General features: G+C 39.0%; 1 protein-coding gene across 4 annotated transcripts in view; it reads right to left on the reverse strand.

Annotated features, from left to right (window-relative positions):
* Positions 1 to 9,378: 9,378 nt before the first annotated feature.
* Positions 9,379 to 27,605, reverse strand: part of FBXW7 (F-box and WD repeat domain containing 7) — a 325,255-nt gene continuing 307,028 nt past the window's right edge. For all 4 annotated transcript variants that reach the window (XM_082244066.1, XM_082244065.1, XM_082244067.1 and 1 more), the window contains 6 exons: positions 27,375 to 27,511; positions 26,439 to 26,552; positions 18,735 to 18,916; positions 16,063 to 16,288; positions 13,225 to 13,435; positions 9,379 to 11,260 (listed from right to left, as the gene is read on the reverse strand). In XM_082244066.1, coding sequence (XP_082100192.1) covers positions 10,992 to 11,260; positions 13,225 to 13,435; positions 16,063 to 16,288; positions 18,735 to 18,916; positions 26,439 to 26,552; positions 27,375 to 27,511 — 1,139 coding nt within the window. In that variant the 3' untranslated portion in view covers positions 9,379 to 10,991. The remainder of the gene's footprint in view (positions 11,261 to 13,224; positions 13,436 to 16,062; positions 16,289 to 18,734; positions 18,917 to 26,438; positions 26,553 to 27,374; positions 27,512 to 27,605) is intronic.

Here is a 27,605-nt window from a genome sequence, read left to right on the forward strand (position 1 = left end):
GTACTGCTGAAACAAATCCCCTACCGCTGCCTAAGCGGCACTACCAGTCCCAGCGCACCAAGTTGCTGCTATAGCAGAAAGAGGGAGGCCGTTTTTCACCCACAGGGACTTACCACCACCGCCTCAGGTATGGAGCAGAACTCCAAAGCTGCACACAGTGCGGCAATCAGAAAGTTCAGGAAAGAACACTAAAGGTCCACTGGCGAATCACCGGTCTCAGCGTACAAAAATATGGCCGCCACTTTATAGCAATAGGAAACTAGAAGAAAATGGCCACCCGACTACACAAACATGGCTGCCGATACATACAGCAGCCATCCACGACAAAATGGCAGCTACATGCGACTCCAATGACCCCCAGAAAATAATGTAAGGAGGGGTCCTGGCAGGAACCCCCACCAGGACTTTACCTCCCAAAAAGCCCCCATCGCCCACTCAACACCCCCACACAGACATAACCTGTATGGCCCCCCCTGGGGGGGGGGGGGGAGGATAAGGGAGTTGGGTGTGAGTACATGGGGACCCCGATAACTGAGGGGGGACGCTATGTGGGAAGGAACGGAACCAGGGGGTCCTACCATCCCAGGGAGGGGGCCACGTCCACCCCAAAAGGCCACCAGTGGAAGGGGAGACACTATTTACCACACCATGGAAACTGGGTGGGCACCACTCCAGACAGACCACTGTATCAGAATGCGGGTGCTGCAGGCCAGAGGCCTGCTGCGACTCAGATCGTGACCAGGTCTATGCGTCCTCGCGAGACATTTAACTCACCAGCAGCCCCCGTCCAGTGGGCTATATCGTGGCCGAACTAGTGGGGAGCTGAGGTCAAGTTGCGCTCGCTGGCCAGACTGGGGAGACCATAAGGATCTAGAAAATCCAGTCTGTCATTCAGTCCAGCAGTAGATTGTAGTTCTCACAGGAACAGAAAATAACGAAAAATGAAAAAAAAAAAAAAATGCTAGGACCAGAGATCCCAGCAAGGAGCTAGGTCGTTATTCCTGACTAGGCTGAAAAAAACAATGCCTATAGCAGGAAGTGGGACTATATCCCCTGGGACTGCCCCATGGATGTGGTAAAGCTTTTTCCTACCTAGTGTCCTACTCCTGTAGGGGGCAGCATAACCCAATGGTCAAGAAGATTCTGGAGCGGTGTTCATCAATGAATGAAAGAGAAAAAGGAGAAAGAGAAAAAGGTTTTCTAGCTCTGTTAGGGGTCATGTTGAAGAATAGACAGACTGGTGCAAACTTCTAACGCCGCCTGTATCACTTTTATCGTAAAGCCCTTCACCAGCTATTAAAATGGATACCAAGCTCAAAGCTTGCTCTAACCCATTCCAATTCCATTTAAAAACATACCTAAAGGGACCTCGCTATTATTTATTTTCAGGCTTTTCACATAAATACATTGTTTTAAAGTCCAACTCCCGGCTCAGTGCAATGCCCACTGGCTTTATTTTTTTTAATATACATATCACATGTCCTCGGAGTATCATTCAACCCAGGAGACTGCAGATTGAGGACATTTTGTCTAATACTGTAGGTAGATTAACTAACAGATGCCATTTCAAGGAGGAAATAAACTTATTCGATTTAAGTTTTGCATGGTTTCTTTCAAACTGAATTATATCCTGCAGTTCTCAGGGACCACAGTAAAAAGTAATCTTTACCAGGCATCCCAGTTCAGTCTAACTGCCAGAGCCCATACAAAACTAAGTGTTGGTGTTATGTTCCCCCTAGTGGATCCTTCAAAACAGTAGAACATCTGAACTGTTTAGATTTGATGATGAGAATCTATGGCTGGCTCCCAATGCCACTGGTGTTAGGGAACACCTGGCACTTCGGGCTGTCTTTTGCATTAGTACTATCCAGTAACGTGCTAGTGTCCAATACTTAAAGTGATTGTCAACAATCACGTTGTAAAACAACCTATTCAGTTTAAAATCAAAATGAAAAGGCAAAACATTTGTGTATAGATCTAAAAATACATTACAAATACTCCCCCCCCCCTTTTTTTTTGTAAGTGATGGCATTCCCCCTGTTCTCAGCTGCACTGAACAAATGAATGGCTGTGCAGCGGAAGCGTGTCAGGACAAGTCTGATTATTAGAGAGCATACCGAGTTCCCAGCACAGCTATATAACTGACCACGGTGTGCTCTCCTACTTGGTGTGGTCAGTTTTTAATAGGAAAGCAGAGGGACTGGCAGGGACACCAGGGACTTCACATAAAGGAGGCAATACAAAGAGAATAGGAGACTTTCTCATACAAGTAAATGGTACAGCAGGCACATATCAGGAATATGAAGTGTTGGGGGAACAAAAACACTTTAAGCATTTCCCTGCCCCAAGCAGAAATTTTAATTATTTTCCAACGTTTTATAATTTTTGAAGCAAAATGTCTTCACTTGATTCCCATGTTCACTGTTCGCAAATATGCATGATAGGTGAGATCAACTAGCCTTCATGATGCATTGTGAACAAATTGTTCATTACAAAATACAGAAAGATAAACTTTCTCTGCTGCAGAAGGAATAAGATTCCATGGAGGAAAGGGACACAGACATGAGATCAGTAGGTGAGCCAACCCACCAATTTCCAAAAACTAAAACAAAATGTACTTTTTAACTAAATGAGGTTGCATTACCCCACACACTAAGGCCACTGGTATTAAACTTAACCTTTATTCAAAGTATATAAAATGTTCATCAACATCTTCAAGAACAATGATGATCATCAGTAAAAGGCATTGATGGGTAAATCGCCTGCCCAGAGACTACATAGGACTCTCACACCTACAAAGCAATAATAACTAAATAGAATATCTACGCCTATCCCTGATGCAGCAAAAAACAGGGGCGTAGTACAATATAAGACCATGTGCCACGTCCTGAATGTCAGTATTACAAAATGGGGGAAGAATAAATGGACTTTGAAGGCACCATAATAAAAAACAACGCTTTATTTTTGATAAGTATTAAAACCACAGAAGTATATGTCGACCGACCAACATGGGCGGAGACCATTGATCAGAGGATACAAGTGATGGGTGAATGGGGGAAAAAAAAAACCTCACCACCTAGGACATACAATACAACAAACAATACAAAATTACATTTGGATGATAAACAAGGGAAAAAGGACGCTATACGCTGCAAACAAGCCGCACCACGGTGCAGGCAACGCAGAGCGTCCTGTACCATACAGTAACAGCTTCCAAAGGGAAGTAAACCAATATGTCCAATTGCTCTACATGTTTCGCCTGGTGTTCAGACTTCATCCGGAGCGGTTTGGAATATAGATTCCATAGGAAGATGTTGCTGGAGCCAACCAAAAGGCACCAGGAGGGTAGTAAACCAATAGTATGATTAGTAATCACGAGGGGTGACCTGCTGAGGCAGCTGGAGGAGCACGCACTGTGGTTTTAATACTTATCAAAAATAAAGCGTTGTTTTTTATTATGGTGCCTTCAAAGTCCATTTATTCTTCCCCCATTTTGTACAAAGCAATAATGATGGAGTGGTTTTCTCAACTCTACCCTCTATTTCCACAGAATGGAGACTCCTCTAGGGGGAAAAATAATAATACTTTGGCTTTGTATAATGACTGTAGCAGTAAACCAGGCCATAGATGGTGCAATTTCCTTTTCCTGCAACCACAGGTGTTGATGGGGAAATCCTTCCTGGGGAACTATTGTGTTCTTCTGGAGAAGGAGGGAGGGATTCTTAGTCTTAAATAGTCATGTTTATTAGGGGTTCCCTGAAACTGGAAAGTTATTTCAAGGGTTTGGCTGTGTTGAAAAGGTTGAGAAAGTCTGTCCTCGAACGATCATGATCTGGCATAAAAAATGCTGGCAAACATGCACTATTGTAATGCCCCGTACACACGTGCAGATTATCTGAAGACTTTTGTCTGCAGACTTACCAAAACCATATAATATGAGGTCAAACCTAAACACTTTCAATTTGTATGCAATCCGGCAGGCCCTTGCACTACATAGAAAAGGTAAATCTGAAGACAAAAGTCTTCAGATAATCTGCACGTGTGTACGGGGCATTAGTCTTCAAGTGTTTCCCTGCATATCTCCTTGGATAGTGGTCATGAAGACTCGGATTCGCTGCTAATGGCAATAAGTCTAAGTGTATTGGAATCAGATGAAGGGAAAGCTAAAAAAAAACTGCATAGGGAGAGATTATAGTCAGTTAGAAAATGTACAACAAGTCCGATTGCTGGTTCTGTGGGTAATTAAACCCTTTGCTTTTTTTGGGCTTTTTTATGGTTGATTTGAGGTCATTTTTTTCGGACTCCAATAATTTACCATATACAATAGAATAATAAAGTGCATTGTTAAAACGTATTTTTACTTATTATAAAACTGTATTTGTTAGTGCTGTATAAATCCTGTATAATAATAATTTTATATTTAATATCTTTCATTATTGTAATGTATATCATAAGACAAGCGTATTTGAAACCACTTGCTCTTTTTGTTACTATTTTAAGTGACCCCTGCCCCCCACCCCATACTTGTAGCTTATTTTATCCATCTCTATCCCCCCCCCATTATATATTTATACCTGTATTCATTTTATATCCCACATGTGTTGCCTTGTGCTGAGCATAAGTTATTTACAGAGATCCTATTTTTTTGTAATGTTTGTAATCTATATTAACCTAAAATAAACTTTGAAAAAAGGATTGTAAATTGCACTGTAATGAGGTTGGGGTAACTTACTAGAGAAATAGAAGCTGAATTGAAATGAGCCTGTCATGACATATGAATGCACCAAAAAAAACGTAAATACTTACAAACTTTCCTACTGCCAAACTCTGCCCCAATCCTAAGAAATCCTCCCACCGAAAACAGAATTTACTGGTTCCTCCTGCTTGACCTTCAACATCATTACAGGAGAGAATATTTATGTGAAGGTCTGCAAAAGCAGCCAGTGAGAGGTGTGGGGGGCCCAGGTGACTGACACATACAAAGTATGCTCTTGTCACACTTAGACGTTCTGACGGAGTAGATAAAAGGTGAAGTTAGGTTAACATTGATTTCTCAGTCATGCGTGAGAACAAATTTTCTAGGATAAGATTGGTAAATAGATTTAAACATAACTTCACCTTATATACCACGTTTTGTGAAAGTTCACATAGCTAAGTAAAGATTTACTTTAAGGGAACAGCCTCTACACTTTATTAGATCAATTACATTAGGCCATGTTCACACTGGTATTTATTAGGTCTCTGAAAAACAAATCTGCAGTAGATCTCTTAGTGCCGGTTCACACTAGGGGGACCTGTGAGGCGACCAGGTCGCCTCCCATAGGAAAGCTGCGGACCCGTTCTAATAGGAGCGACACAAGTCGCTCCGACCTAGAAAAAGGGTCCGGAGCTTCTTTGGGGCGACCGCCATAGACTTCAATGTTATGAAGTCCGTGGCGGCCGCTCCGAGGTCGCGGCGCGGTGCAAAGTAGCGTCGCTGCAATGTGAACCGGCGCTTAACTGGTCAACTGGTTATTTGCAGGTACAGGTACTCGGGACACGATACTACCGACCTATTTTTTCTGTGAACCCAAAGAGGATCTTGTATTGCAATGCTGCGCTGCACCTGGTTATAGTGTGATCCCTTTGACTTTAAGGAGCGCCGCCTGCCAAACGAGACTTGCAGAGTTAAATTTGCCATACCACAAGGTGAAGCATCATGGACGCCACAATAAGTATGGAGCTGAATGTACTTGAATCAACTGCAAGTTTGTAGGAACTCTGCCCACTCTGGTGGCAAATGTTAGCAATACTAGAGAGCTACTCCCTTAGTTTGAAGCTACAATAGCCAAACTGTCACCCATAACAATTCCGTTTCTATTCAGTCCACCTAGCATTTTATCCTAACAGAGCAAAAATAATATTCAGAAACTGGCATTGCTGATAAGCAGCGATTAAGCTGGGAATTGGATCATAGCGAGCACGAATACAGCATTATTATTCAAAAACAGACTTTTATTGAAAAGCCATAAATTAAAAGAAAAATGGTAGGGTTAATGTCCCAAATGCTTTCATGCCATACAACATGTTTCATTCAGAGCTCCTATCTTATCATCTGATTATACAGTGTTATACACAAACAGTACAAAGATCATGGACTTTTTTCAGGACATCAATAAAAAAAAAAAAAAAATGAACTCTTGGAAATGTGGCTTTGCCAGTTATGATGAGCTCTTTGTGCTCAGTCTATTTCTGAATGATTGATACAAAATTTTAAGTGCTAGCTGTTTATGTCACCACTGTATGTATTTGTATTACTAAAACTTTAAAAAGGTTTAACAAGGACATCAGGGATACAAGTGGACAGAAGTAGGTACTTGGATAAAGTACTACTTAACAACTTGACATAATTATAGATGAAGGCATTATGCAGAGTGACAATAAAGCACTGAAATATAATGGGAAAAAAAAAATTCTGACTCTTTCAGTCATAGTTGCTTTGCAGTTAAAGACCTAAACAGGAGTTCATAAGGGATCACGCTTTCCAATACAAATGACATTTGATTTGAAATCACATTATGCAGTTAATTTCCTTAAAGTTATGTTACTCCAAATTGTCACTTTATAGAAAGAGAACATAGTCACTTCAGTGTAATGGCAATATGGTGTGTTCAAACTATTCTGCAAAATGTGTTGATCCTTACCTTTCCCAATAAATGCCATTAACAAGATCAACCTTTATTTACCACATATATAAAACCAACCTACTATTCCAACTTTATTTGACCCAATACAGTCATGTCAGCAACTGTGATAAGCACAGGGATGGAGCATACTGCCCCTTACACCAGAATGACCATTTTACAAAGCCTCCATCACTTTTGTCCAGGACATGCCATCAGTGGCAGTATGCAATAACACAAAGTTATAGATGAATTATACAAAACAGATCTCAAAGAGAAGTTTTAGGAGTCTCCGTGTTGCAAGGAGTCCCTGCGTCCATTTGGTTCTGCTGCTGTATTTAGTCACAAGTATCTAGAAATCAGAAAACAAAACAGATGCAAGAAGGAAAAAATGTATAGCAGAAACACACTGTAAAAGTAACACATACTTAGGTTGAAAATAAATATTATTAGATATTAGTTATACAGGTGCATCTCACATTATTAGAATATCATCAAAAAGTTAATAAAAGTTAATTTATTTCAGTAATTCAATTCAAAAAGTGAAACTCTTATATAGATTCATTACACACAGGGTGATATATTTTAAGCATGTTTTGCTTTTAAATTTTGATGATTATGGCTTACAGCTATTGAAAAGCCAAGAGTCAGTAACTCAAAAAATATGATTATTACATTAGACCAATTAAAATAAAGGATATTGAATACAGAAATGTTGGCTTGCTGAAAAGGATGTCCATGTACAGTACCCTACGCACTCAATACTTGGTTGGGGCTCTTTTTGCATGAATAACTGCATCCATGTGGCGTGGCATGGAGACGATCAGCCTGTGGCGTTGCTGAGGTGTTATGGAAGCCCAGGTTGCTTTAATAGTGGCCCTTCAGCCCATCTACATTGTTGGATCTGGGGGTCTCATCTTCCTCTTGACAAAACCTCACAGATTCTCAAAGGGATTTAGGTCAGGCGAGTTTGCTGGCCAATCAAGCACAGTGATGCCATAATCATTAAACCATTTATTGGTATTTTTGGCAGTGTGGGCAGGTGCCAAATCCTGCTGGAAAATTAAATCAGCATCTCCATAAAGCTGGTCAGCTGGCATGAAGTGCTCTAGACTTTCCTGGTAGAGGGCAGCGCTGACTTTGAAATAGAGAAAGTAGCTGACAGTTGCCCACATCCCTAAACTGTATAATTATGGTGAAAATGTATTAGCTGCGCTGACCTTGGACTTGATAAAACACAGTGGACCAACACCAGCAGGTGACATAGCTCCCCAAATCATCACTGACTGTGGAAACGACACACTTGACCTCACGCAACTTGGATTCTGTGCCTTTCCACTCTTCCTCCAGACTCTGGGACCTTGATTTCCAAATGAAATGTACTTTCATCCGAAAAGAGCAACAGTCCAGTCCTTTTTCTCCTTAGCCCAGGTAAGACGTTTCTGATGTTGTCTCTGGTTCAGAAGTGGCTTGACACAAGATATCCGACAGTTGTAGCTCATGACTTGGATACGTCTGTGTGTGTGGTGGCTCTTGAAGCACTGACACCGGTCATAGTCACGCCTTGTAAATCTCCCCCAAATTCTTGAATGGCCTTTGCTTCACAATTCTCTCAGAGGGGTGTGGTTATCCCTGTTGATTGTGCCCCTTTTCTACCACACTTTTTCCTACCACGCAACTTTCCATTAATATGCTTGGATACAGAACTCTGTGGACAGCCAGCTTCTTTGGTAATGACCTCTTGTGACTGGTGTCAATGACTGTCTTCTGGACAACTGTCAAGTCAGCAGTCTCCCCCATAATTGTGTAACCTACTGAACCAGACAGACAATTTAAAGGTTCTGGAAACCTTTACAGGTGTTTTGAGTTAATTAGCTGATTGGATTGTGACACCATGAGCCTACAATATTTAACTTTTTCACAATATTCTACATCTCTGAAATACTGAATTTTGGGTTTTCACTGGCCGTAAGCCATAATCATCAAAATTAAAAGAAAAACAAGCTTGAAATATATCACTCTGTGTGTAATGAATCTACATAATTTATGTTTAACGTTTTTAATTGAATTCATGAAATAAATTAACTTTTTGATATTGTAATTTTTTGAGATGGACCTGTAAAAGGACCTTCTTCTACAAAGTTATTCTGCTAATAAGTAACTATGAGACAGCACTGTGACCTAGATGCACTAGGTTGAGTATCCTACCAGCATAGGATGTGTACTGTCTCTCTTTATGTGGGTCTCCTTCAGGTTATCTAGTGTCCTCTCTCAAAATTCAAAATACAGAGTGTCTAACTGGCTACTACTTAGCCAATATATATATATATATATATATATATATATATATATATATATACATACATATATATATACATACATATATACACACACACACACACACATTTTTTTTCAGATAATATAAAAAATATATATTTTTAAAGAAAAAATATATAATAATATTTGTAGTGGGAAACCATATGAATGGTTTGGTGTAAAGCACTGAAATATCAGTGTTATTATATCAAACACAATAAAATAAATCTGAAAAGTACCTTATGTACTATTAAACTGTTGATGCTATATACATCCTGTATAATAATTATCTAGCAACATGCTGTTATGAAAAATAGAAAATATGGTTTTAAAAGTATTTGTGTTTCTTAGAGGAATCAAGTGAAGCAAACCAAAAAAAAACAACACAAATTAAAATGTGTAACATGAAAAAACACATTTTATTGCACTTAAGTTATAAGAAAATAAAATTTCTAAGTGAATCAAACCATAGACACAATCCCTTTAAACAATGTTTTCCTCCATCACATCAGGTTGTTACAGAACTGTAAAATGAACGAAATGGAATCTGATTATTTTAAAACCAGACTATAAATAATAAAACAAAAATCAAGGATGAGGAGGAAAAAAAAAAAAAAAAAGTCTTAGAAACAAATCCAAAATATCGCATAGGATACAGTGTTAAACCACTTTTCACAGTTCAGCTTGAGTTGTGACTCTTGGAACATGAGGCAAATTATTTGACAATTGTATGGTCTTTTTTTATTTGCACGTGAAGCTTGCACCACAAAAAAAAAAAAAAAAAATCTCCATTTGCCTTCTTCTTTGCTTCACTCATCCACATGCCCTATTTGACTGTAACAGCTGTCTACCCCCTTGAATACTGTCATTTGTTGAGCCTAACCAGTAATATTTTTCTTGTTTGTTTTGTTTTTAAAACATGTTTTTTGTCAGTTGTAATGCATTTTTGTTACATTCACCACAGCCTCACAACAAAAAGTTCCCAAAAGAACAGGCTACAACAGCTTTGTTCCAAGGAATGTGTTTACATTTTGCTCAAAAACAAGAAAATAAGCTTTGCACACACTCATATTTCAATATTTTTCTTTTGCAAGCAAACTTCACTCTTAATTGTCTGAAACTGTACCACTTACGGCCTCTTAGAGGCACCGTGGATACAAATTTCAGTGGCAAAAAGTCTTTTTTTCTGTATCCAAACTAGAAGAAATTTGGAATTCAGTCTGGGACTAAAACGTCACAGCAGTAAAATAATATTAAAAAAAAAAATTTTGCTTTTTTTTTCTCCTTTCATTTAGCAGCATAAATATGTTTGGCCACTGGGAATACAGTACAGCTGTGGGACAACAATCCCATTTATAAAGACCTACTTTGCTAGCACCAGCATCAAGATTTATATCCGTCTGAGAACATAAAGACAAGCTTGCCACCCCAGAGCAATGTATGCATTGAATAGTGTAGATGGAAGCAACAGTAAAGAGAAACAGAGGCTAATACTGTGATTGACTGACATTGGCAATAGTCGGCAAAAAAAAAAAAAAAAGTGACAGAACTATACAAAAACAATTCACAGTAATTTTTTTTCAGCATTTCCAAAAAAGAGAAAATGACTTTGTTGCAACTGCTCTCTTGCAAATTCAACCAGCGATTTGTGAAGCTGTGAGTTAAGGTCGAGCTTTAAGGACAGTCCACCGAATCTCATGTAGACTACGGGTGCTGCCTTGTGAACAAATTGAAGACGTTATTCAGAAATAATTGCACCTGGTTTCATTTTGAGAGTCCTCCTTTTCACAAAAGAAAAAGGTAGTCCACATCAAAACGTTAAGTCTTTGCTGTGACAAGATGTCTTCTCATCTGCCGTATGTAGGTCTGCTTCATGTTGCCCAAAGCTGAGATCCTGTTAACAGAGGCCAATGGATATTTTTGGAGGGAAGGACTAGGTAAGAACTGGGAGGCCAAAAATAAAAGAGGGTGTTACATAGTCTAGAAATTTGGACAAATGAATTTCCCCAGCCTTCACTTCATGTCCACATCAAAGTCCAGCACAAGCAGCTTTGTCTCCTCAGTCCCATTTCTACTTCCAACAGCGCAAACAAGCTTTGTGTTGGAGGCTCGAATTCGCCACACAACACCGCCACTTCCACCACTTTCCAACGTGACCAGGTTCCGAATAAATTCACCCGTTTTTAAGTCCCACAGTTTTACAGTCCCATCATCTGAGCTGGTTATTACAAAGTTCTTGTTAAACTGTAAACAGGTCACAGCACTTTGATGTTTGTTGGGACCTACGAAAACAATGTGCAAAAAACATATTTTTCATGCATTAGAGTTTACACACCAACATCTGAATTACATAAGAACTCAATTCATGAAACATTTGAAAGCCAGGATAAAAGAAACATGCACACTTTGAACATATAGAAAGAAAGTAATCAGCTGTGCAAATAAAAGCCTATATGCAGAACCTAAGTGGGCAAATACATTCTGAAAGCAGGAGTTTAGGGAATCCCACCTGATTGTACGTAATGCAGACACACTGACGGCAAATACATAGGCTAATAATGCTTAGGTGCTCAACCTGTGACCCTCCAGCTGATGCAGAACTACAAGTCCTGACAGTTACAAGCATGGGTATCAATGGCAGAGGCATTAGGGAAATTGTAGTTCCGCAACAGCTGGAGGGCCACAAATTGAAAATTTAAGTGAGACCAGAACAGTTATTATAAAAGTTTGAATTTCACCCACATCATTTTTAATAACTTTCCTAAGCAAAAAGATCTTTAGATTTTAAACTTCTACATGGTGTGCTTATGTATGGGGCAAACCTTAACTTAGTGCTTGTGTTTACTTTGCTCAGAAAACACAAGCACAATTCCAGGAATCTTGGTTTAAATGAAGTGCTGGTCAAATGAACTAGCTTGGTAAACAAACACTACATTTACAATATGGCGGAACGTGCGCATTAGCACATATATGTGCACAAATTGCCAGAAGGCAGCGAGATACCAAACACCTTCTGCAAAGAAAATTAATATCATGTTTGTGCAAACATTTCCAGCCTGGTCCTAAAATGTCATAGAAATATCTGTTTGCGATCTCAATAAAAAAGAATGCCATGTAATTACATAGGGCTGGATGAATTTTGCGATGCCATAATACAATTGTAATGATAGATTTGGCTAGCAGACCATGAAGAATGCTCAGGAAATGTCATATCAACAGTCAGTCCTTGCCTGTATCCAGAGGGTTAGTTGCACCTTACAAGACTGGCTGATTTAATTGGACTGCAAGGCAGCATAAGCTGTCTAGTCAAATAAATCATGTAAGTAGAATGGTGGCAATTTTCCTTCCTAAGAATAGGAACACAGAGGACGATGAGACAATGGACCTTTTATTTTCCTGGCATTTTCCTCCCTGATCAAAATTAACTATTTTACCACACTTAAAACAGTTTAAACAAAGCAAATTAAAACTACAAAACTGTAATTTCTGTAGCACACATTCATCTTTGTGTTTTCTAAAAGTGGAATGCAATATATATATATATATATATATATATATATATATATATATATCTGTTTTATGCACTAAGTAAAAGAGAAGAGGTGGTGTTGACTACAGCAACCTAAGAACAAAAAAAGAGCATCCTACAGCAGGGCAACGGTTCCAGTGGAGCTGATGCTTACAGTATAGCAAGATTCAAGCTTCATCTTGCACTTCTCAGAAAAATATATAGGATAACGGTCTGTACTGTCTCAAATCCACCAATAAGATGCACATTTGCATTACAAAGTGACACCTCAAGAAGCAAAGCTTGAATATGAATGGTTACCATAGGCATTAGAGGAGTTGATAAACTATGCCGAGTGTATTCCTTCCTCAGAATCATATGGATCGGGTGAAGGGTTAAATGGGCAAACCAGCTTATGTAAAGAATGTGGGGAAATAACTTAATACTCCATTTATTTCTATGGAAAGGCCATTCAACAGTTAATACTCCATTTATTTCTATGGAAAGGCCATTCAACAGTTGTACACAGAGATGCAGCTATGTGGTGCCCAGGAGGCTGCACAGCAAAGATATTGGAAGAGCAAGGGTAGGTAAACATAACACTTGGTGGTTGAAGGAAAGTAAGAAAGGTAGCTTTTAAAGGATTAACATACTTAAGTAACAAAATATGCTTTAAGCTTTGTGGAATAATATCCAGAGTATACTTATCTAGTGAAGAGAACTTAGTCAACAACATACCTTGCAATGTTTGTAAACACTGTCCTGTTTTAATGTCCCATATTTTAACAGTAGAATCTGCGTTTCCAGAGACAAGAATGTTATCCTTAAGTTCCATTCCACTGGTTAATGACTGGTGCCCAGTTAACGTGTGGATACAATTTCCAGTCTCCACATCCCAGACTCTTATTGAGGTATCCAAAGATCCACTGACTACATGGATGCCATCAAACTGCAATTGGGAAAAAAGCAGAAATAATCTAAGTTTCATGTTTAGCAGATATAAAATATACTTGGAAATTCTCATGACAAAAAACTTCCGGGGGGGTTATCTGAGGGGTCTTTGTAGATCAGGAGGTCCTATTATAACCCATGCATAAGGGATTGATGACTGCTATATAACTTTTTTGCACTTTATTCGTTTTTAGCTTATATTGTATTTGAATATCCAAAACACTCATCGAAGAGCTTAAAATCTTAAAGCTGCACTCCAGTAAGGAAGAATAAAGTGTCCCATATGAAAAACAAACTGCTTCATTAGCTTGTTTAAAAACTCAGTTCATTTTTTTAAAGTTTGTTTTTCCCCTTTGTTGTAGGCCAAATATGCCTGCTTGAAATGTGTTTTTCCAGTTTGTGTTACCTAGCGTCAGTGTTTTCTCCCCATTATATAAAGGGGTCCTGGTCACATTCCTTCTGCCTACTAGTTCACAACAGAATAGTGACATATTCCTTTTGTTGGTGGGTGTGATCTTCACACAGCACCCAGGAATACCCGCCTACATGTCTGCATGATATCATGGGAAATATAGTCTTCATCTACCCCCAGTGGGACACGTTAGATGTAATGTACGCTACCTAATTTGATCCTTCCACTGCCACCTGGGCAATGTAAACAATGTAGAAGGTAATAATGTCAGACGAAAGCTGATAAATAAAAAATAAAGGCATTATTGTTTAAAACTTACAGAAGTGTTTCTCGTCCTTGGGCAAAGGGTGCTAAGGTTAAAAAGTAATAAAGACCCCAGAACTCAGCTGTATAAAATATTTAAAATCTATCTCAGCCCACACTCACCATGTGTGCGGCGTGTTCTGCCTGGTCCACCTGCCTTGTGCACCCTCAGCTCCCGTGGAGGACATTCAGGGTCATGGTCCTTCTCCCATGCCATTTACTACCTGAGCGGCTATGTAAGTTTTGGGAATTTAGGTGCCCTGTCTCCCCTTTTTCATTTCTTATTCATCATCGTGCCAATTTCTTCCTTATATATATATTTTTTTTTTCAATAGATTTTATCATACATCCACTCCTGATGAAGTGGCGATCTTGGGCCACGAAACGCGTTGAGGTTGTGATGTTTTGAATATTTTAAATTATTCTACTACTACTCGGAATTTGAGTTTGTGATTTTGTGAACATATCAAACCACTCTACTATTACTTGGAATTTTGCCTTGCTGATTTTTATGTATTTGGACCTGGGGATTATTTACCAGCCCCCTCATTATCTTGATCGAACAATTTCACCTTATGTTTTTATCTGTATGTACCAATAAATGTGTAAACTGTTCCCTGCCAGCCTTGTCATGTGTCTCACTAAAAGTCCCAACCCTCCTTTTTTTCCATTGAACAGGGATGGAGAAGCACGGCATTCCCAACATGCGCCTCATTCAAAGTCCCACCCCCCCCCCCCCCTTATAAAATATTTAAAATGGAGACTAAAAACACTGTATGTAGATATAGTACAATTTCAAACAAAGCAGTTATCATGCAGTTACCATCAAACAAAAAACTTCCATGTTCTAATGTCCAGTAAACCCCAACTGATATATTTTTTATTTTTTTTTTTGTCAAAGCTTAATTTTTTTTTTTTTTTGGTCAAAGCTTAATTGAAAAAGCTAAGTTACACCAAATTTTGCACTCTCAAGATTTAGTAAATCAACCCCATAGTGGTAATAACCTCAAATCTAAATAAACGTTTTCCTGTAGTCTGCAAATGCATAGCTATTTCAGTCTTTGAATGCAACCCATCAGTTTCTAAAGCTGATAATTGGCATGTTAGCTGACATGTGAAATCAGTCTGCCTCTTCCACCACCACCAACAGCTATGTGGCTCCAAATCTTTCGTACGCTTCCATGTGGGCATGACTATTCTAAGAAAAGGAACCCCATAAACTGCTTGCAGTTGTATTTTTATTCTGGACAGTGTAGTTTTGTGTTCAGCTGAAATGTATATGTATGGTGGGGTACATAATTTGTGCTGTGACCACAACCTGGAATTTGTAAGTAGACCTCGAAAACTTTCATAATTCAAGAGAAACTGGCAATCCCAGCCAGACATATTATTTTACTCTGCACTTGTCTTTTTAACATAGAACATTTTAGCTGCACATGAAATGGGAGGGTGGTCATGCATCTTTGATGAAATCTTAACATTCACGTCCTTGCTTGCAGAGGCATAAAACAAAACCTCATGACACCAAAAAGATGGACATTGGCCTGACTTGCTTAAATTAGGTTAGAAGAAACAATTTTACAATATTCAGATAGAAATATGCAGCTAATTGGCGACCTAAAATGGCATAGCCAATCACAGCAAGAAATCTGATGCGTCTCATAACCAGAGGGCATTTCTAGAGACAGGATAAAAAGAGCACAGAGCCTGATGGTAAGGGCACATTATAATGAGCTCTGAGCAAAGTAAATACAAATCGGGGTGGCATTTGACCTACATGCATTTAAAACCCGAGCATGCTAAGCTGAATAAAATAATGCTTTTCAATGCTCTAAGTCTAACAAAGAGCTAGGAGGACAATACAGACAAAAGAAAAAAAATAAGTTCTTATGTAAATATATTGTTCATACCTGTAGAGAATAGACTCTGTTTGTGTGGCCTTGCAGTGTGTGTAAACAGGTTTCGGTCTCTGGATCCCAGACTTTCACCATGAAATCGTAAGCCCCACTAACGACCCTCCGTCCATCGTACTGAACACAGCGGACAGCCGCTACATGCCCCATCAGAACATGTAAGCACTGGCCTGTTTCAATATCCCAGACTCGAAGGGTGGCATCTCGCGACCCACTCACTACCCTGTAAAAGAGAGGACATATTGCAAAATGTAATTGGAGTAAATCTGAAAATATGCCGCCTTCTTATGAAAACACAAACATAAGGAGAGGTTTTTTTCTCACGTTACTGCTGACCTGGCTTTCATTTTTATGTCAGAGCAAATAACAGAAAAAACAGAGTGTTAAAACAAATAAAACTGACAGACAAAACAGATGTTGACAACACAGAAAAAAAATCCATGGGGGGGTTCTGTGGTACACCCATTTCGTTGCCAGGATATACAGGAGATTGCACCCTAGCAAAATCATCTAAAGTAAAACCTGTGGTAGCTCTCTGTACAAGTGTCTTTATCGCATTAATAAGCATGGATGCTGAAGGTTGGGATTTCTTTACATAATGACATGTGAGTTAATATTATATCTTCATATGTTTGATGGTATTAGAACACTGGGGATGTGTTTTTGATTGTGATATCTTATAGTTTGCTTGTCTCTTTTTTTATCTTCACTATATAGGGATTTTTTCCTTCTATTTGAAATGTAGTTTTTAACTACAGAGGATATTTGGTAGCTATAGACTCTCTGTACCCTGTGATACTCAAACTTATGGTTGAATTGCATTATCTTTGTCTGGGTGAGTTTATCACTTTTTGCACCAGTTATCACTTGGGTGATATGTTATTTTGTGTGCGTGGTGTTTTTTTATTTTTCTTTTCTGATTTGGTATTTTTTTTTTTAGGTATTTCTTCTTTGTAGGGGCCTGTGAGCACCTTATTCCTGCATACACATTGTGTACACTCTTAAGTATATCATTATAGGTTCTGTGGCGTGGCCGATTAATTTATATTTTGGTGTTTTTGTTAAGGGTAAGCATTTGTTCTTTGTCAATTGGCTTTATTCATCCCTCCTGTTGTCACTCTTTTTCCCCCCAATGGCCATTTTCAATTTCGGTCCCCCATGTTTTCCTGATCCCTCACCTTGCCTTCCCCCCCTTAATTTATTTTTTTTATATATTTCTGCTACCCAATGTGCTGGTTGCTCCCGAGGTGTCTCCCCCTTCTGCTATTCTATATTAATAAGAGATTTATATGTTACTGCAATGTAGGAGGAGAAAAAAACTCTTATGTATGTTTATATAAAGGTGTATTTTGATTGTTCATGTTTTATCTACTAAAAGCTGTATGTGTACTTTTTGAGAAAGTTACACATCTGGATCCTGAGGAAGCCCAAAGTATGGATGAAACACGTCGATCCATTACATTATAGGATGTGCTGCAATACACCTTTACATATTGTATTTTCATGTGCTGTTTTTACTAGATTGTCTTTAATAAAATGTATATATTTTTATTTTATTTTTTTTAATTTTATTTTATTGAAATATTATTGGGCACATTAAAATCCCCATCTTCCTTGTCTACAGGGTTGCCTGTGAAACTTGGTTTACTCTTGACATTTAATTTACAGGGGGTTATTCTTCCTTAATAGATAATTACTCTCCACCCAATTTCTACACATTAATAAGTATTTATAAAGTATACCTAAGGCCCATTTTACACTAGCGGACCGATTTTTGTCAGTTTTTCAGGGGGACCCGATCGGACCCCCTAGTCTTGAGTCTGTTGACACATCCGATCTGATAAAAGTAGATTGGATGGCAGTCGGGTGTAAATGGACAGCTGGTCTGTTTACATCTAGAGGAGAGCGGGCTGTGTCCGCTCTGCATAAGCGGAGTGGATAGTGACCAGCCATCCACATATCAGACTTCAGCAGAGTGTGTGTGTGTCTCTGGTAGGGTCCTTAAATTAAAAATCGGCCAGACATTCTGACTGTGTATTCAGCTGCCTGGCTTCTATCAGAAGGGCAAGCTGGAAAAGCATCATCCGACTAGCGCTGGCAGCCAATGACTGAAAATACAGATCATTGTGTTATGGCAGGAAACATTAGCACAGCGGGGGAGATTGCTGCACTAACATCGCTTGGCAACAACGGTGACCTCTCAATTTTCTTTGCATTCAGCCTGCTGAGTTAAATGGAAAAAAAAAAAAACTTAACATGTGCACCTAGCCTAAGGAAGGCCATACAACGTTCGAATAGGCCGTGTATCGATCAACTTGGGTACAACCAGCATGTCGCGTTTTACCTGCAATTATCGCTAGCGGCTGCAATAACCGCTAGCAATAATCATGGTCTTCTCCCAGCAGGGACGGCTTCCCCCACAATGGCCAGCAAGAGTGATTCCCTCAAACACTGTGTTGAGGGGGGAATCAAGTGACTTTCTTTCCTGCAAACTGTGGTTGCAGGAAAGAAATTCATTCCATGTATAGCTGGGCTTAGATTAGAAGCTCCTTGAGGGCAGGGACTGATGTGAATGTACAACATGTAAAGCACTGCGTAAATTGCCAGTGCTATATAAAAAAATGTAAGTAATGAATGAATAAATAAAAGAAGAAACCCAGACAACAAACCTTTTCTCATGTAGATGCATGCATCGCACAGTGGAGGTATGTCCATAAAGCGTGTGTATACATTCCCCAGTTTCTGCATTCCATACTTTTAACGTCCTGTCTGTGGAACCGCTGATAATGATGTTATCTCTCATCTGAGATGACCAGACACCACCCGTATGTCCAACTAACGTTCTCAAACACTGTGAAGAGACAGCATAATCATTGACAAAATTAGACTGCAGAAATTCTGTTAAGTGTACTCCGTAATTCAATACATACTGTCTCACAGAAAGAGCCAAACTATCAGATGAAGACAGCACTTCCACACTTAATCACATCGCTGTACAGAGCAACAATATTTTGCCCCTAGCATTGCTACTTTGTGCTACGGAGAATGTTTACATCTCCTAAATAGCTTGAATGTACGTTGGACTTTTGTTGCATTTTTGGAATATCCAAAACACATCTCCATTCATTGATTTTGTACTGGGATTTGAAGCATTCGTAATGAATTCCATATAGTCTTGCAAATACAGGTAGCATTAAAAAAAATAAAGAAAATTAACTAGGACAGTTTTAAAGATCAGTAAAGTAATATAATGATTTAATTTTATTCCTGAAATGAAATTAAGTACGCAGGGAAAAAAAAGTCTTAAGATGCTATGCTGCTGACAATTTAGTCAATGCATGTACATCTGGGTGTGTCATCTACGCTTGATCTTGTTAGGTAATCCATCAGTGGACTGCAATTAAACCATTGTGTCTCCAAGTTGTTATTAAACTCATTCGTCCATCAACGCCCACTAAGCATATTATTGGGTACAAACCAGCCCACTTACATGTTACAGCTGCAAAACAAACCTGTTGCCCAGCGACTTACTATCCAACTGACTTATTTATAACTAGGATATATGACTCATCAAGATATTTTTGCTACAAATTTCATCATACATGACTGATTTTTAAAGTCTCCTTTTGTAGTTTTAACTTCATAATAAAAAGATAATGCAACAGCCTGGGAGTAGGTCTGTTTGTAGCTATAAATATATATATTTTTTTCTTACATTCATTTAAAGCTTCTCTTTGTGTGATGCAAGCAGAGAATATGCTAAGAGTGCTCAGTGGTATATAGCTAATATACAATGCTACAATAAGTCCACTCCTTAGCAAGCCTTCTCTACTCCCAAGGTAAGACACACCAGTGGTTTTGCTCATCAGGCCAACATACAGGCCAATATGGTGTCCACCCTAAAGCTGGTCATACACTGCCTGCAATCTAAATCGAAAAAAAAACAAAAAAAAAACAAATTCCTCCATCCACACTATACAGAGCAGATAAATGAATCTCCCGCTGGGGCTAACATATTTTGAAAGTCGGCTCCATTGAATGTCAAAATACCTGAAAAGCAGCGGCACTGCTTAGATGAAGCTGCAGTAAAGCCAAAAAACTTTCAGCAGGCTCCTCAACAAAAGTTGATCCAATGCGAATGTCTGAAATTCGCACGTTGTATGAATAGCTTAAAGTTGAAGAAAAGCCCATCTATAGCCTTTCTTAAAGATGTTCAATCCCCTGTCACCTCCCGACTACCCTGTATAAAAAAGTTCTGTGTACTTACCTATTTTTATCGACTCGTATGGTCACATGATCCTGCAGTTTTGACTCCCCTGTGTCAGTAAACAGCTGCTACAAGGAAGCTTGACAATGGCTGGGCAATGGGAGCCTATGGGTGACATTACAGCCGATGTGGAGCGCTCCCTTACACAGGGGACCTGACACTGCAGTATCACAAAACCAGACCAGGGCAGATTAAAATAGGCAAGTACACATTTTTTTTTATACAGGGTAGACAGGATGGATAGGAGAGGGAGGGAAGGTTTTTAGGAATAGCTACAGCATTTCTTCCACTTTAAAGGGTTTGTAACCCTAAATTTTGCTTTGCTGCCAGAAGGGCTGCAACTAACGGATAAAAACCTCAAAAAAAAAAAAAAAAAAAGAAGGTTGGTGTATAATTTAGTTAATATTCTTGAATATCTATATGCAGTGGTAAATCTAAATATCCAGCTATATAGTTGGATATTTAATCCACTCTGAGACAGATACAGTAAAACCTTGATTTGAGAGTAACTTGGTTTAAGAGCGCTTTGCAAGACAAGCAAAATTTTCAAATAAATTTTGACTTGATATACAAGCGATGTCTTGATATACAAGTAGCCTCAAGTCACAGCGGAGTATAAAAGAGAAGAGAGGCGCCTCTAAGTGTAGCAATATGGTTAAATTTAATGAAGGTACAACATTTAGCAACACACAGGGTTGATGATTGGAACAGGCACATCTAAGGATGCAGGCATCCAGGCTAAAACTGTCCACATAGACCATCCTCCGCACTGCCATCTACGTCATCCCTTCCATGCTGCCCCTCGCTTTCAGAATGCTTTACTGCAGGGTGGTCTTCCCGGTCAGGATTACAGACTGGCAGCCGGCGGTGCAGAAGATAGTCTATGTGGACAGCTTTACCCCGGATGCCTGCATACTTAGATGTGCCTGTTTTATTCATCAACCATGTGAGTTGCTAAAAGTTGAACCTTCATTAAATGGAACCATATTGCTACACTTAGAAGTGCCTCTCTTCTCTTTGATACTCTGTAGCTCCTGCTGGATTTTGCTTCTAATCCCCTTGTGGAAGCGGCTATTTGTGGATGGACATTTTATGGTTATATAACCTATCGCAATGCTATAATCTTTTTATATGGACTATAAACTGAAGGACTTATGAATAAATGGTTGTGGAACGAATTATCTGAGATTCCATTATTTCTTATGGGGAAATTCGCTTTGATATAAGAGTGCTTTGGATTACAAGCATGTTTCCGGAACGAATTATGCTCGCAATCCAAGGTTTTACTGTATATGTATTAGAGGTTTAAATGTGGTACATATCAGACTCTTTTCAGACCAGATTGGTATAGAATATTCATGACACACTCCCTTATTAATAGGCAGGTAGCTTGCACCTGCTGTCACTTATGCTGGCCATACACAAAATAAATTTTTTTTTTTTTAGAAAATTTTTAAAACCATTCATCCGATTTTCTAACCAGTAGTGGGGTCTATTCGTTGTTCAACACAGTGACAGAAAAATTTGAAGGAGCAGAATAGAAAACTTCTCGATCAAATGAATCTTCAAATAGTGTATGTGGCTTTTGCTCAGAAGTTATATTCATTGTTAAAAGCAAGTGGAATTTTCAAACACTCGTCCATTTAACAAATATACAAATAATTTTTGTACAAATATAGATGCAAATATTTTCATCCAAAAATCCAATACATGTATGGGGCAGCAGAAGACATTTAGTAGCAGCAGAACGTTTTTTTTTTTTTTTTTATCACCTGTCATGATGGGGTTAACAAAAAAAAAATAGCCATTTATAGTTAAAAAAAAAACAGCAGATATCGATACTGTAATATAATTTCTACTGTGAAAAAGTGAAAGTATTATATCTTGTATCATGTGTATGTATATAAAAAAATGTGCCCAGAAGTCGAAAATGCAGGATATTTTAACTGGTAGTCAGATATGAAGCGATATGAAGCTATAAGAAGGGTGGAGGGGGGAAAAAAACATTTTTATATTAAAGTAGTACTACAAGCTGAGACTTTTTTTTTTCTTCATGGATATCATTTTAAATATAATGCACAATACTAGTAAACTTTTACTTTAAATGTAATTGTAATGCCTTATATCCCCCTCTAGTCTATCGGCCTCCACCTTCTCTGGGTTCAGATGCTGATCTTCCCTGTACAGAGCCCTTAAAGAGATTGTAAACGTTGGATTTTTTTTTTTTTTTTTTTAACAACAATCTTGTCATACTTACCCTCTCTGTGTAATGGTTTTGCACAGAGCAGCACTGATTCTCCTCTTCTACCCCCCCCCCCCTCCCATGGCACTTCTGGCCCCTCCTGCCTTTAAAGTGCCCCTAAAGGAAGCCTCAAAGTATAGTACTGTATAGTGTCCCTATAGCAAGGTAAAAAAAAAAAACCTTTGGTTTTAGAATCACTTGGTTCCTTCTCTTGCCCAGGACTATGGCTGGTGTACTGAGAAGTATGTGCGTTGCACAGTATTTTCTGATATGTAAACAAATAATGCATTCTGTATGCAGGACAACTAATCGGCTGACCGATTAATCGATTAGGAAGATAGTTGACAACTATTTTCAGAATCGATTTGTTGTCGATTAATCAATTAGTTGTTTCAGCCCTAGCTGCCAGCACCTCTCTTTCAAGCTCCCATCCTGCACTGTATAAGTGTTTGCAAGAAACGAAGGCTCTAAATACCTTTTGAGAAGTGTCTTCAGGCCGGTCACGAGACTCCCAGCCACTCTGCAATTACTATCCAGGGCTACAGCAGGAGGAGCCAAGCTCTCCCTCTGATGTCAGCCGGGAGTCACGTGATCATTGAGCTGTTGCTTGGCTCCTCCTGCTGTAGCTCTTGGTTGTGTTATCAAAGTGGCCGGGAGTCACGTGACCAGTCTGAAGCTACTTCACAAAATTATATTTAGAGCCTTCATTTATTACAAACACTTATATCGTGCAGGATGGGAGCTTGAAAGAGGGGGCCTGACAGTGACATTGTATTGCTTGTTTCATTAACAGCAGTGGGGGGGGGGGGCAAAGACACAGGCTCCCGAGCTGACAGGCAGGGAGGGGAGGGGGGAGCGCAGAGAGGAGAGCTGCAGATGACAGAGGCATGCAGGCAGACCACTGTAGTCAGGGCTCAGCAGTTATGATTGTCGTGGTCAGCACAGAGAGGGGAGGGCAGAAACTGGCAGGATCAGCCAGTTTTTTTACAGTTTCCAGAGGGGCAGGTTAGACAGCATAAGCAGTGTACTGTTTAACCTGCTATAAAGGAAACCTTATATCCATTTAATTTGGGGTAACAAAACACTTTACTGAAGACACAGTAAAAGATTTAAAAAAAAGAAAAAAAAAAAAAAAAAAAAGGCCAATTCCTGTTGGAGACCTTAACCACTTAAGCCCTGGAAGATTTTACCCCCATTCCGACCAGGGTTTTTTTTGCGATTTTTTACTGCGTGACTTTAACGGACAATTGCGCGGTCGTGCGACGCTGTACCTAAACGAATTTCACGTCCTTTTTTTCCCACAAACAGAGCTTTCTTTTGGTGGTATTTGATCACCTGTGCGATTTTTTGATCATGCGCTATAAACAAAAAAAGAGCGTAAATTTTGCAAAAAAAACAATATTTTTCACATTTTTTTATATGAAATTCCCCAAAAAAAAATGTAAAAATCAGAATTTTTTAACATTTTTGGCCAATTTGTTTTATGCTACGTATGTTTGGTAAAAAAAAAAAAAAAAAAAAAAAAAAAAAAAAAGCGTATTTTGATTGGTTTGCGCAAAAGTTATCGCGTTTACTAACAAAGGGAAAGATTGTCATTTTTGGTGTTTTTTTTTTTTAACGAGTAATGGCGGCGATCTACGTTTTTTTTGCGGGACTGCGACATTGCGGCGGACAGATCGGACCCTTGACTGACATTTTTGACACTTTTGGGGCTACCAGTGACATTACTGCAGTAATCAGTGCTAAAAATATGCACTGTTACTGTAAAAATGACACTGGCAGGGAAGGGGTTAACTGTATTGGAGAGGGAGGGGTTAAGTGTGTCCTAGGGGCGTGTTTCTAACTGTGATTGGACATGTCTCCTATTGTAAAAACAGAGATCAACGGTTCTACATAGTAGAACCGTCTGATCTCCATTTTTACACAGGGGAGAATGACAGGCGGCTTGTTTACATAAGCCGCCCGCCTTTCTCCCGCTCTACCGACGATCGTAGTATGACCGGCGGACATCGGGTCCGCCGGTCACACGCGCGGACTCCTCCGTGAACGAGCCGCGGAGGGCGCGCGCTCGCCCGCTATTGGCTCACAAACTGGTCACAGGCTAGTGACGTATATATACACGTCACTTTGCCTGGCCGGGGCTGACCGCCGCAGTATATCTACTTGCAGCGGTCGGCAAGCGGTTAAAAAACAATTTCATATATTAAAGATTGTAACTCATTATAGAACAACATTGCAGGTTTCTAAAATACAGCAGTATTAATTTAGAAAAAGAAATGAGAAATCACACATACAAGCACTTTAAACTTCCAGTCTTTTGCATTACACCAACACCAATAGACTAATAAAACATTACACAAAGCAATTAACCAGCTTTAAATTATTAATCTATTTAGGAAATTAACATCTGGAATTTGATTTGTTGCTATGAGCAAATGGTCTACTTTTTAGTTAAAGTTTCGTAAACAGAAGGTAAATCTGTTTAAGGTTTTATGCCATTTATTTTAAAATCCTGAAGACCAAGTATGAGAAAGAACAGTTCCTGAAACGCTGTAGTGATAATACGAGGACTACTGAAATGGATTTAGAAATCATAAGCCAAACAAATTTTTAAAAATGCAGTATTATCCAAATTTAAACTATACAATAGCTTGTGAGTGGTTAGACCAATTTTCACACTTTTTTTCTCAAAAACAATTTCTAGACTATCACCATACGCTGTACTCGTATGCGACCATAACACTTCTCCAGTGACACTAACTGGTGCATGTATGGGAACAAAGTAAAACCGTACCACAAAATATCACTCACAGATTTTCTGCCAGCAGGAAGATCAGACGCATGACTCTGATTATTCTAATAAAGGCTAAGGGTGTGACAAGTATCAGAGCCAATGCACAAATTAGGGAACTTGAGGTTTTTTTTTATATTGGTTATGGAGGACTAATTAAAATGATCTTACAGAACATGAAAGACTTGAGTTTCTCTGCAATGAAACCAGGCACCGTCTGCACTTCCTTTCATGGGAGCAGCTCATGCCGAAGAATGTGGACAGGCAGGGAGTAGCTGAATTCCCTATACCCCAAAGGCACTTTCTTTTAAGCATGCTGAAGGGCTTCAATGTTCATGCTAAAAATCCAGACCAATGTTCCATGTGTCTTTAAGAGCATGGCTTCTGAGTATCATATATGGCTTACACATAAATATTTTTATTATTGCGGACTGATAGCAGAAAAAAATGCCACTCACAATGGCTGGCTAAGGATAAATTGGCTCCTATCATCTGTGCTATAATGCCAAATATTTTCGCACTGCTGGAATTTGCAGGCCAGATGACCCAGTTAACAAGCTGGCACATACAGCAATTGAAATACTGTAACAACTCTGTAATCCCTCCTGTCAAAGCAGATTGCGAAATGGAGCAGAAACAATGTAGCAGCACATATCAGTGTTTGATCCCTACAGAAACCATTTTAGATTCATAAATTAAAAAAAAAGAAGAAAAAAAAAAATCAGGAAGCTGTTCTACTATCTGGCTAAACTTGGAGAGAAAAAAAAACCCACACATCCAAAAATGTCGGTGCCAAAAATTCTTACCTACTGCTGCAAAACAACAGTTGGCCAGGTATGGTGAGCCAGATTGTGCTGGTAGTATATGACCGGTAGGACAACAGCACAGGATGCCAAAGTCGAGTCATCACCCAATGACCAGACATGGCTGCTACTGAACCCATTTTAAACAGGTGCATTCAGGAAGGCCATTATCTCCTGCATAGCAATCCAATTTCCCTGGCAAAAATACAATAAATTGGTAAAGACATGATAAATTACAGAGGCCAGCATCTAATGACTTTGTGATCTTACCTTTCCAGTAACTGCTGACCAAACTTTTAAAGTGTTGTCATCAGATCCGCTAACTATTCGGTTACCACAAAACTGGAGGCATGTAATCACATGATCATCATGACCTTTCAGCACCTAAGGAAAAAAAAAGAAAGCTGGTTAGGAATCATACCACAAATGGAACTCTTGAAAAATTTCAAACAAACCTCCCTATGCAAGTGCACAAGCCTGCATTACCTCTGTAAATTGTAATGAACAGAGCCTTTAAATGATTCCTAATATGTGCTTTAGAATTATTGTTTTAAAATGTATGTTTAGCGTTAGTTGTGTACAAAACAGATTTAGAAAGCAAAATGCCTGCAACCGAATATGTTGATTGAACCTTTGACGCTTTCTCTGGTCATGTTAAAACACTGATTACCTATAGGAAAGAAATTAGCTATCATACATTACTGCAGTCTATTTCAAAAGTGGACTGTTAAAAAAAAAAAGTTTTAAGACTACGTTCACATCTAGGCGTTGCTATTTTATAGGCATTTTTTATAGGCGTATTTATAGGCGTTTATTGCAGGTGTTTGGAGGAAGGCATTGACATCTAACAAAAACGCCTGTAATCTGCCCAAAAAGAAGCTCATGTACTTTTTGGAGCGTTGGGCGTTTTGCTCAAGACGTTGGAACGCTCAGATGTGAACAGGGGCCATTGAAATTAATAGGATTGGTCTTGTTGGGCGTTTTTTGAGCTGATCCTTAGAGCTGAAAAATGGCCCAAAACGCCTACATGTGAACGTAGCCTAAAAGTTCAGTCAGGTTTGTTTAATTCCTAGAACTGAAGAAATAAAAGTTTGCAATACTGGACTAACCTATAGTATCTTTTTTTTTTTTTTTTTTTGCAACACACACACACACACATAAGCATACAACAAAATATGAAAACAAATACAAATTGGCAAGCTTTACCTTTGGGGACTTAAGTTCACCTCGTCGCCAGTTAGTATCGATTCTGTGCTGCCTAATATAAGCACTTTTCCATGGACTGTGCGTGAAACCCGGTTTTAGCACTTTTCTTCTTTTTATATGTAAAGGTTCATCGATACCTTAAAATAAAAAAAAAGCCATTAAAGGACACAAGAAATGGACTCAAAGCAAAGCAAATCCCCCACAAGGTGGAATAAAAGCTTTGTCAACTGA

This window comes from Pelophylax lessonae, assembly GCF_965119305.1.
Source record: "Pelophylax lessonae genome assembly, chromosome: 1".
In the NCBI taxonomy this organism is placed as follows: Eukaryota; Metazoa; Chordata; class Amphibia; order Anura; family Ranidae; genus Pelophylax; species Pelophylax lessonae.